At 40.7% G+C, this 12,246-nt stretch overlaps 1 protein-coding gene across 1 annotated transcript; it reads right to left on the reverse strand.

Moving 5' to 3' along the window:
• Positions 1 to 949: 949 nt before the first annotated feature.
• On the reverse strand, positions 950 to 9,017 carry LOC115005912 (complexin-1). Its single transcript, XM_029427884.1, has 2 exons — positions 8,835 to 9,017; positions 950 to 4,759 (listed from the first exon to the last, which is right to left on the reverse strand). The coding sequence occupies exons 1-2, from the start codon at positions 8,994 to 8,996 to the stop codon at positions 4,565 to 4,567; spliced, it is 357 nt and encodes a 118-aa protein (XP_029283744.1). The 5' UTR covers positions 8,997 to 9,017; the 3' UTR covers positions 950 to 4,564.
• Between the last annotated feature and the right edge of the window lie 3,229 nt (positions 9,018 to 12,246).

Raw genomic sequence — 12,246 nt, forward strand, 5'->3', positions numbered from 1 at the left:
GACAATATTCAGCATATGCAAAAGTCGCTATTATGGCACTTTTCTTTTAAAATTAGACTTTTTCAAAAAAAAATCAAGATGCTTCACTTTGTTTTTTTAGTTTTTTAATCTGTTTCTCATAAATTGATGAACTTTATTATAGTTCCATACTAAATTGTTGAATCACTCATTTTCTTTTCCTACCTTTTCATCCAGGGGAAGCGATGATTGTACTTAATAGTCAGACCTGCCTCTATTTCTGGTACGGTGCTAACAATAACACGCCGTCTCTGGATCTCTGTCGAGTAACTGGCGGAGCATAAATCACTCAACATCTGTTTCATCAGACAGTAAGAAAGATTGTTTCCCCTGTACTCTTCAAACAACATGTGCTTATTGAAGCTTGACAGCAAAGTTGTATCAGGCAAATGAAAATACTTATTTATGCACCGACTAAACCAATACTTAAAAAAAATTGAGCCTTCTTGTAAAAGCACAGCTGTACAGCACAAACATCGCCACGGCAGCCGACCTTTAAAAGTGAAATGTACTGATGTATGAGTGGAAGGTAAATAAATGGCAAGCGTTGCACTGTGCATGCTGAAAAGGCGACGCCTGCAACCTTTTCAAAAGAATTTCATTTAAAATCAGAACCAAAACTCTGACAAGCAATAAACCCGAAAATGTCAAAGCATCATAATAAATTAATTTAGTTTTAATGTCGGCCTCCTTTTTGTGCTGGAATTAAATCCAACTCTGAAGTCATTGCCATGCCTAATCCTTTCTTGGCGTCCCTCCATTATCTTTTCAGTGGATTTGTTTGATATGAAAGGTTACCCCGTATCACAGACCCACTTAGGACAAACAAACTGCTACGAGAGATTCCATTCACATCGCTTTGATGTCCCCGCCGTGTACTCACTGTGACACTATCAGGAGTCTCCAATCATGATTTGAACAACACAGTGTATTCTGTTTACAGCCCTTTTCGCTTTTATTGAATAGATGTTGAAAATTCCTTCTGAGAGAAAAGAAAATGTATAAAAAAGAAAGCACAACAGCCATGTTGAGATGAGAAACAGTAACATGTGATATACATTGAAGGTTTTGCACATATACTTCTTTAATGGATGCCATGCAATGGGATAATATCCATGACTGCACGTCACATCTGACGACCACCACTGCTTCCATGTATGTTTTCTTTTTTCTTTTACACAGAAGAAGCAACAGCCAAAGGGCCGCTGCAGTGCTGTTTGAATGCAGAAACACAAGACGATGAAAAATTATATGAAATCACTTTATTCTCAGAGTTGTGCGGTGATTCCATTTTTGCAGGAAAGTTACAGACTGAAACATCTGTCTAAGATGGCATGCAGTGAGGCTAACAGGTGGAGCTTTGAAACACAGAGAAGACACAAAACGATCATCAACGACCTCGCCTACATCGCACACCATAAGCATGCATACATTTTGTCCACAGAGAGGGAGAGAGGAGGGAGTAGGGGGAGAAGATTTCGCAGTACAAAAGAATTCACCGACTCAAATTATTTTTATACAAAATTACCAAACCACCAGAGGACAGACACAGGACCGGTCACAGACAAGAAAGGAGAAACACTGCACGAGAGTAAGCATCTTCTCAACACGTACAGAACAGAGAGAGACAGATGCAAGGAGAGAGAAACATCAGACAGATACATTCAAGTCACATCGAAGGAGTCATTTTTTTTTCTTGTGTCATATATTTCAGGCAGTTTTATAATCATATCAATGTGAGAATGAGCGGCACACATGAACACTGAAGGGGATTTCTCACACGGAGTATACTGGACCACTACACATTGATTACGCATGACTTGGGCAGTTGGTTTGGGCAGTGGTCTACAAGCCATTTAAAGCGCAATCAATTGGCATTTACAAGGTGATGGGTTTATGATGGCGTCGGTGGATGAGTGTGATCTGATTTCAGAGCACACCAGTTTGGAAAAAGACTCATTGACACTGATGTTTACTAAGGTTTCGTCACTGGGAAAGTCCTCTACTTGGGTTGACTGGGCAGTAATCGTAGCTTTGTAGAATATTCTTGGGCCAAACAAGAGATCATAAATAAAAGTTGGAGTCAGCTTGCGAGACCCCCGGCAATGAAATTTGAGTTCAAGGCTAATTATGCTAAGAGAAGGCTAGTTATGGTTTAAATGTCTATTAAAACTTAAAGCTAAAGTACCTGAGAATTTCAAAATAAACAAGACGCAGTAAATAAATCAAATGAAACCTCTTGACTAAGCCTACTACTACCAGCACTATTCTTTGGTTTGATTGGATAACTGCTCTGATGATGGATTTGAGTGTCGTTGATGTTCCATAACAGCAAACAACTGCCAGCGAGATGCCAACACAATGAACGGATGCTGGCAAAGGCAGTTTACAAGTACAATAAAATCACAAGAAGTTTAATAAATGTGCTCTACAGGTGACCTTGGATGTGTTTTTTTATATATATATATATAAATATTCAACATGATAACAGAGCTCACGATGCACTGATCAAAGCTACACTTCCTTCGTCTACGTCACAGGAATGCACAGATTTAGTGTCATGTTCAGCTAGCTTAATAAAAACTGTGGCATTGTTGCAAAAAAGCTGGTTTAGAAAACCTTAATTACACCTAAAGCCACTGAGCTCATGTGAATCACAAAAACGTTTTCTAACAAAATTGTATCACAAGATTGAACCGATCGCTGCTAAAAGCACATTTACGTTTCCCCTTTAACTTCATTTTTTCTTCTGTCCGTGGCAGCTAAAACTACTTTACTTGGTTGAGTCATGAATCTTTGATCCATTCTAGTGTCTATTTTCAGGTTATAACAACATCAAATTGAAGTTTCATCATGATGTAGGCTAACAAAGGCATCGACTGGGGTCTACTGTAAAGATTCACGTCGGTGTGTTACCAGCACAAGTCTGGTGGAATGTCTGAAATATCTGGAATGTTGTAACAAGACACTGTGGAATGAAGGATACATAAACACAAGGCATATGCAGAACATTGTATCCTCACATGGCCTCCTTTACAGCTGTGCCATTACATCGACCAGCAGGACGGACTGGACTCGGGTAAATGTTTTTGTTGCACGTTCATGCACGGCTCGGAGTTGTTTTCTTAAAAGCTCCTCGTTTTTTCATCTAATTTCTTCTTCATGTGTTGTTAATCTCTGCCTTAGTTTGGTTTAACTTTCATCTTGTGGTTCCGAACACACATCCTGCTTGAGTTCGTCTTTCTGTAACATGTGACTGAACATTTTTTACGAACACGAAACAAATCGCCCCACCTTCCCCCCCCCTTTAGTCAAATATGTCTGACCTACAAAGGCTTCACTGTCACTATGCACACACGTCGGTGCCTTTAATGTCGACTAAAACATTAAGAAGTAAGTTTAAACATACAACAATGAAGATTGTCTGTTATTGCTGATTTGGGATTAACCAATGCACACAGGACAACTTCAGTTCCAACAATATATTGCACTATTGTCACTGTCTGTTCACGTATAGTGTGTTCACAACATAGTTGTGCTTGTGAAGTTTCTTTTTTTCATTTTACAATAAAATGGACGGACATGTCAACACATTTGCACGTCCTGCTGCAGAAGCAGAGCAAGCGACGCCTGCCGCAGGACACGACAGCTGAGTGTTCAAACCACAAACATGTAGAGCGATTTACTTAATATTTTGAGACAAACGTCATGAATGGAGAACATTTATAGTCTTCCCCATGGAAGAACATTTCAGACACAAAGTCAATCATCGCCTTCTGTACGTGGTGGACGAGATGTCAATCAAATAAAAATGGAAAACCAGTTATTGCCTCAAATATCAATGTATATCGCTTCGTCATAACGAATGAAAATGGTATCCAAATGTGTACTTCACTTCACAAGAGTTAACCGCATGCTTAAAAGAAAACAAAGAAATGAATTCCTTCACTTTGTGGTTTCACACGTGTCGTTTGGACTGCACCACGTTACACATTCACAATAAACCTATGAGGACATGAGGGACAGTTTATGTGGTGAATCCTCACAACGGAGAACTGATAGAAATGCAAGTATTCATATATCACTGTATGTATCAAATATTAGCAAGAAAAGAACAGGAAAATTCAATCAGATTCAGATTTGGATAATTACTTAAAAGTTAAAAATATGGCTTATACTCTTAGTCATCTTGTTATATGTCATATTTCATATATAGTTCTTCTTTTTTTATAACCCGAGGCTATTTACAAACAAAAGGGTGTGGATGAAGGGTGACCTTATTCTGAGTGCCGGACATTTTGAAAGCATGGCATGAGATTTTCCCCTGAAGTAAGAATGTTTAGGTGTTACATGCTCTTAAAGTAGTGTGAGAGATATCACCGTCAGAGATCGAGGGAGAAGTCGTGCCACGCTGCTCAGATGCAGGACACTCAGAAGCTGAAGGGGTGGGAGGGTGGAGAAAAGTGTGACTGCAGGTTTGGGCGGGGCAGGGTGGTACGGCAGGTGAACGTTGTAAGAAGTTAATCACATTTCACCCAAAACACTGTTACTTTTTATTGAACATATCCATAAGCGGGGTCGGGATGAATTTCATGACCGTATCGACGATGCTCTCCTCTTCCTCCTCGTCGCCGCAGCCGGTGGGGACCGCCTTCTTCGGACGGGTGAGGCTGCCCTCGGAGGCCTGCTCCATAGCAGCCGCTGCCTCTGCTTCCTTCTCCTCCTTCTTCTTGATGCCATACTACACAAGAGAGACAACCAGACAAACAGACAGCCATGTTAAATAAATGTCTGGTAATTCACCATCAATTAGCGTAGCTTAGCATAAAGACCAAACGTAGGAGGAATTCAGTTTTAGGTTAAGTTACGTGCGGTAATTATTTCTATCCATGCGTAGTGACAGAAGATATGCTAAGCTCAACTAAATACCTTCCGCTTCTCGTTTAATTCTTCGTTGACAGAAATGAAGTTGTTCTCGATCTTTTCATATGAATCTTAACAAGAAAGCAGACACGCGTCTTTCCCAAAAATATCAAATCATTCCTTTAAAGATCAGTTTAAAATGTTAACCTCAACTCCAGATCTGAGATATGAAGTAGTTGAGAAAGAAATGTTATAACCACATCCCAAAACTGATCTAGATTTAAACCAATCACTCCTTTCATACTTTAGTATTGCCTTAAGCTACATTATAATGACTCGTAATTGGTCCTCTGGCTAGTTCCTACGTTTTTAATTCCTTATGTTTGTCTCCAGTAACTTTCACAATTCAGTGAGAAACTTTATAAACTGTAGAAGAGGCAGCATGACAAGAAGAGGACTTCCTTATACCTTAAAGACTTATATAGAATATGAGGAACAACTTCCCCCATCACTTCAAAAGTAAGGAAGTCTATTCGTCTCTCACGGCTCTGAATACTGAGTCTGAATGCAGATGAGCGAGGCGTGATGTGCTCATTTCATGCATTTAGGGTAAATAGGTTGAAAATGATTGGTACTCTCACAAAGTCATTCACATTTCTTCCTCATTGAGGGTTTAGGCACAGTGTACTGTAGCTGTTTGGCTCCTGCATGGACAGAAGTCCCAATCGATTTCCACAATTAGATGCAGAGTTGGAGATGTAGAGAAATGTGTGTTTTTGTGGATGGGAGTTTTAACTGCTCCTCAGTCTAATTCGACCTTTCTGGATTTTTTTATGTACCAATTACAGGCCGAGGCAAACAGTCGGTGTAATGGACAATGCTAACAATTAGCGCACAAAACCCTGAGCCCCAACAGACCTCAATTAAATGTGTGTGTTTAGAGGAGAAAGAGAACTGCCATTTAAAACAAAGAAAGAACAACAACAGCTGGGAAATCTGTTCAGCAGCGTCTTCATTGTAACTTTCTGGTGCAATTTAAATTTTCTTTGTGTAATACTTAGGAAATGTAAAAACAATTAATCAGGGAGTGCAAATTGTGTGTTTATGTCCCACATATACATTAACTTCCCTAAAAAATAAATATCTGAGCCATCTTCTTGACATCTTACCAAACTCCACACGCTGATAAAGACCATGAGATGCAGTTGAAAGCTCTGGAAAAAACCATGAATTAAGATAAAAAATTAAGCTTTGTTTTAGAAACTCTTTGTTGCTCACCTACAATGACAACTCCATATGATCGAATGATCCAGAACGGTCTACTAAACAGATTGCTTCGTCAACCACCGCTTCAAGATTTTTCACTTGGTCTCGACAGACGAGGAGTCATTATTGATCCACGTCAGTTAAAACACTTCCTCCTTAATTGAAGATGAATCTTTAATGACGCTAAACAGATGGAGAGTGAATGATATTGGTTCTAACTTCAAGATCATTTGAATCAAGTGTCTCGTTAGTGCTCGTTTGGATGAAGTGGTTCTGCATCTGATGGGTAAAGTATAGTTTGTGCATGTGTGCTCTTAGATTGAGTAAAATCAATACAGTTGGACGTTTGCAGATCACAGGAGGCTCGACAGGCGACGAGATGTGAGCTGGACTCCTCCATGACCTCTCACAGACACGTTAATGTGTGTGTGTGTGTGTGTGTATAGACTTTCCAACCTTTTCTTTTCCATTATTCAAATTTGATTGCATTAATTTAAGTCTGCATCCAGCTCAATGATGTCTTCTGTCAAAAAACCTTTTGTCAAGACACTTTTAAGAAATGCCTCCAAGGAAAGTTCTTTAACGTGTGAGTGATGGGCTGCATTCTTGAAACTCATTTGAAAAACAATACAGAAGAAATATGAATATTTGTTATGGAAGAATTTCAAGCCCAAAGCACATTGACAAGTAACAGCAGCTTGTTGGTGGTTTGACAGCTGCTTTAATTCTGGTTTAGTATTTTGCTCAACACTGTAATAGAAGGATTCATCGTGCAGCCAGTGGGACCCTTTGGGCTTTTCCACCTCTAAGTTCTCCATCCCCTGTCAGCTAATGAGATACTGCTTTCTGATCCTTGTTCTTAAAGCGCAAATCCTTTTCTTCAAGAATAATGTATGAGCAATAAATGCCAACACTGCTGTAACACTGGAGTCAGTGCGAGGCAACATTCGATCTGCAGGATGCAGCAAATAAAACCTTCAGAGCAGAGATTACATCGAACACATGGACTGATCTTCATCCTCAACATGTTTACGGCTACAATAACAGCAGAGCAGTTAAACTAAGTCCCATAACATCCATCGTCTACCGCTTATCCGGGGTCGGGTCGCGGGGGCAGCAGCTCCAGTTAAGGAACCCCAAACTTCCCTTCTCCGGGCCACATCCTCCAGCTCCGACTGGGGGATCCCTGAGGCGTTCCCAGTGAGGAGATATAATCTCTCCACCGAGTCCTGGGTCTTCCCCGAGGTCTCCTCCCAGCTGGACGTGCCTGGAACACCTCCCTAGGGAGGCGCCCAGGTGGCTCCTTACTAGATGAACCACCTCAACTGGCTCCTTTCAACGCATCCTCTCATTATAAACTTTTTTATTTTAACACGTTCCTGTCTGTAAGTTATTGACGTTCCAACATCTACACCAATATCATTTATCCACCTTTAGAAGAACTTCTGTAGAAACATCATCATTTGAAACTAGGCATCTTTACGATTTGAGAAACTCTTCCTGACTTTCTGACTCCTATGAAAAACAAGAGATTAGTTGATGGACATCACTTGATCTCCTTCTGCTTCCTTGTTTGTTCTCTGATTTTATTCTCTCGCAATCTGTCGGTTCGGGTCAGTCTCCCTCTCACGCTCAGACTCGCTCCACAGTATTAAAGGCCTGCGTCAGTTTAAGGGAAGACAGTCACGCTTAGTCAGCTTCTCTCCACTCACTACAATCAAACACTTTCCAAAGATAGGCTGTCATATCGCTCTGTCTCTCTTTTCTTTCACAGTTGTTCCAAAACCGAACTAAAGAATCAGTTTGAGGATCAGCTCTGCGTTCGACAGATATCTTCACACATGGAAACGTTTTAAACTCAGCTTGAACAAAGAGTTCAAGTCAAATATTCAATGAAATATTAGCAAAGTCAAGAGGAATATTTGACTGCAGGCAGCAAACACTTTGATACCATCAATCAACATTTTATTACAGATTAATTAAATAGTAAGCATGAATTTATAACGACAAGACATTCTTCAGTACGTCAGTACGACAAAGAGTCTGTTAGAGGTTTTCACAGCACACTTGTGTGTCCCGGATCCAGTCTCTCACCCATTAAGTTCATATGCAGCTACTTTACATTTAATTAGTTTGGGATAGATACATATGTGATGAACACGGTGAGGGAATTCAGGTTGACTCCAAACGTTTTCTCTGGAAAGACATGTTGCTGTTGAGTTTTAATAGGAAACTAAAATAGTTATCGCCATTTTATTCAACCTGTTCTCATTCTGTCACATACGGACGCTGGGTCAGGATCCCTTTTAACGTATCGAGTAGATGAGTACTGGAGTACTGGATTGGTAAAACAACACAACTACTTGGTGAGGTTTAGTAAAACACATGTACGTTTGTTAAGTAACGTAACTTGACATGCATTGTAGTTACTTGAAAGCCCAGTGCATCTCATACAGACGCTGAGTGTGCATTGTGCGTCGTATCAGGCAGAGACGGGCCGCGACGAAAACGTCGATATTTGACGCTCTGGGAAAGAGACCGGGCTGTTGTATGAGGGTGCTGGAGGAAGTCCCAGACGTAGCCACAGCCTAATAAAGAGGGTTGCAGACGCTGTCCAGTGAATCCACGAGCAAACAACCTTTATTAACTTGCAACCTTTGTTAGCCGTCTTGAGGTATTTGTTTTACCTTATCTCTGATGCCCTGTCGGATGTTTTCTCTCTCTGACTCCATTTTTGCGTATTTGGACTTCCTCTCATCCTCCTGTTGCCTCAGCGCCTCTTGTCTTTCTTCTTCTTTTTTCGCAGCATCGGGATCCTTCTCCTCCTCCCCACCGAGCATCTTGCCCATGTCTTTGGTGGCCCCTGACGGAGAGAGAGAGAGAGAGAGAGAAAGAAATGTCAAACAGAAATCTCATAACGAGTGACACCGGTAATTGAACATAATGGATCTCAGCCATCAGCTGTTGCTAAGCACTTGGTGAGCACAGTGGCACATCTGAGATTTGGATAATTCAATAGACCTTGCTTTGTATTTCAATCCTCTTTCAGGCCAGTCAAAGAGCAGCACAATCTGCCCTTGACCGAACCAAAGACAAAAAGTGTCCTTGTGTCAAGCGTGACAATAGATGGAACAAGAGGTGAGTGCCACGAACATGAGCCGGAGATAAAAAGCCACTGCTATGAATTATTAGCAATTCTCTTGATTGCCTTTGTGCTGCTCACTTTGGTCTTTGCTATCTCCAACAGGAATTTACGTCCTCCAAGACCGGAGAACAAAAGGTTTTAAGTGCTGATGAAAGGTCCACAATAAACAGAAGCCGCGACTGATCCATCTCCTGTCTGTACTTGTTAGATATGCTAAACAAGAGATTAAGCAAAAGCTACTTAATATTATAACCTATGTTTATTACAGCTTTGACTCTCATGCTAATCATTGTGCAATTTCCCACCATGGCAACTGTTACTTGCTCTGGATCGGAGTATTTGTTCATATTTTAAACGTTCTTTAATGATGATGAATGAGAGTCTAGAGAGATGCAAAAAAAGCGATTTCGATTAAGTCCGCTTATTGATGAAGACTGGTTTATTAAAACGTCTGCAGGCTCTGGCAACGGGTAGCAAGCTTTGTTCCCAGGGTGCTATTCTCCCTCCCTTAATACCCTCTTAATATGACACACAAGGGTTTTATTTTCTTATAGCCTACTGATGTTATGACTTTAGATTTTTACCATTCAATCTGCATCTCAAACGTCCCATCTCATTCATTTGTTTGTAATTTGAACTGTGACGATAACCCTCATATAATATTTATATCAAGAACACATAACTGTGAACGTAGGAATGACTGCAGGCAAAGCGGTCTCAAGAGCTGACATCCTCCTGTATTTTAACTTATTCTTCAGTCTGTGGAGCGTCTGCTGTGTGCTACGGGCATCAAATGACATGCTTCACATGTCACTACACAGCCGGTGCGTTTTTGCCCTCGCCAAATATCCCATGGGAACTGCAATGTATGTCGAGTGCCAATCTGGAAACAAGTATGCCCTTTATGTGTGGATGTGGAGAGGAAGGGTGTGAAGGTTGTGGTGGAGGAAGGCTGTGTAGCGGGAGACTGGAGTTCTGCTTCATACCTTACATATAATGCATCAACCATGCACAGATGCTGCTGGTGTGTGCACACAGTCAGCTGTCGGGACTCATATGCTGCCATTCACTCTTGTACAAAATGAAAACAACATCCGCAGAAAAAGACATCGATGGTGCTTCACAGTAAACGTATTGTTTTGTCAGTTCCTGTCACACACGACTCTCTTACTACCTTTATTGTGACTGATTCTTTATTTTAATTGGTGAACAATTAAAAAGGCATTACTTTGTAAAGGATAATGAGAAACCTAGACGTCGACAGAAACTCATATACACCTGTATGCTTGCTCTGCAGCAGATTAAACTGTTTCCATTTGACTTTTAGTGCTACATGGCAGCTCTCTTAACTGAACGTATCGTCATTACACTCTGAGCAGAGAGAGAATTACGGTTCAACTGCGTGAGTAATACAACTAATGCTGGTATCATCCTCCACATTATATCAACGTTAAAGGCCTAAGTTGAAATGAGAAAGTTGCTCAGACTAAACTTGAGTGTCATCCTGGGTGTTGAGCTGCTCCCAAAGTGCTTTTGAACAATACCTTTACACGGCTCTATGGCTGTGTGCGCTCACCCCAGAGGCATTAGCTCTTCTTTCCAGCTCAGTGGCTGAAATCATCCAGAGCTGTAACTGTGGCCCGACCAACCCAGAACCAGCGCTCACACTCCCGACTCACAGGAAAGAAATTGATTTTAATGAGATCTGGACCTCCTGGAGCGCACCGGCCACATTTGAAATACGCCTCGCTCTCTCCCTGGCCCGAGTACAGCACACTTCTTCCACTATTAGCGCTTCACCTATTGCCCTGATCTGTGCAGGGTTGCTATGCGGAGCCTCGCAGGCTCTACGGAGGAACAACAAAGACTCAGCCATCTGCTTCAGCTGTGAAATTGATGAGACAGCGTTGACCTTGAGGTTCTTGAATGCATCTGAACATGCTGTGTTGGCAACCCCCGGTCCGTACTCATATGGAGCTAATTAATAAACAAACATGTTGATGTTTAGTGTGCAGAAGACACGGCATGTTAAATATGCATAACGTTATTTCGAGGCTTTTTCATGTGGCATGTAAAATATACAGTAACATGATATACATACAGATCCACTGGTCTGGACCTATAACCTGCGTAACGTTTCTTCTCACAAGTCATACAGTTTCAGACTCACTTATAATCTTATTAATCTTCGGCATCTATTTGATACGGTCTATATTATTATTTATGATTAATTGATTAGAAGCTACTTTAAGTGCTGTGAATAAGTAATGAAGAACGTCTAAATATAAAGCCATGTTTTCACCGTAAGAAATCACAAACGATGACCTCGTATCAACCTGATCAGTCTCATCTTCAGACACTCAAAGAGGTAGAAACATGCTTTCTCAGTTTTTCTTCATGATGAACTCCGACCTCCTTGAAAGAGTTTCCTTTCAGGGACCAAGAAACATTCTGGTTTCATTATTAATTACATGTTTGTGTACTATCCATAAAGCAGAACCTCGTATCTTTCTGTGTTTTGTCCCCCGGACAAACCAAACTGCTGAATGGTTGTAAACCTTCTCTCTGGCTTTGTTGCTGGTAACTTAAGGAGATTTCACAAATCTTGCATGCAAAGCAATCTAAACAGAAGCTGAGTAGACGCTGATGCGTAATATCCCTCATTACTCAGGGGATAATAAGTTCTTCTTTGGCCAAACTGAACAGAGAAACTTTTGAAATTAAAACCAGTTAACCTTCAGAGTGTGCATATTCAAATTAAAAAATATCACTCCACGACGACAAGAGAGTAGGAAGGTATCTCATAAAGCTCAAACAAGATATGAGGCATGATCTATTTTCACCTTTTCATTAGAACTGCCACTGATACTGCAAGACAGGTCTATAAACGTGGTTACAATATGGATATTTTATTATAATATATTTAATATTAGATTAACTCAATCCGACAATCA

This window comes from Cottoperca gobio, unplaced genomic scaffold, assembly GCF_900634415.1.
Source record: "Cottoperca gobio unplaced genomic scaffold, fCotGob3.1 fCotGob3_397arrow_ctg1, whole genome shotgun sequence".
NCBI lineage: Eukaryota > Metazoa > Chordata > Actinopteri > Perciformes > Bovichtidae > Cottoperca > Cottoperca gobio.

Excerpts from the sequence above, each read along its gene's own strand:
- LOC115005912 (XM_029427884.1), bottom strand. The coding sequence starts at position 8,996 with ATGGGCAAGATGCTCGGTGGGGAGGAGGAGAAGGATCCCGATGCTGCG. Across the intron at positions 4,760-8,834 it reads GACAGGGCATCAGAGATAAG|TATGGCATCAAGAAGAAGGA; the intron begins GTAAAACAAATA and ends TCTCTTGTGTAG.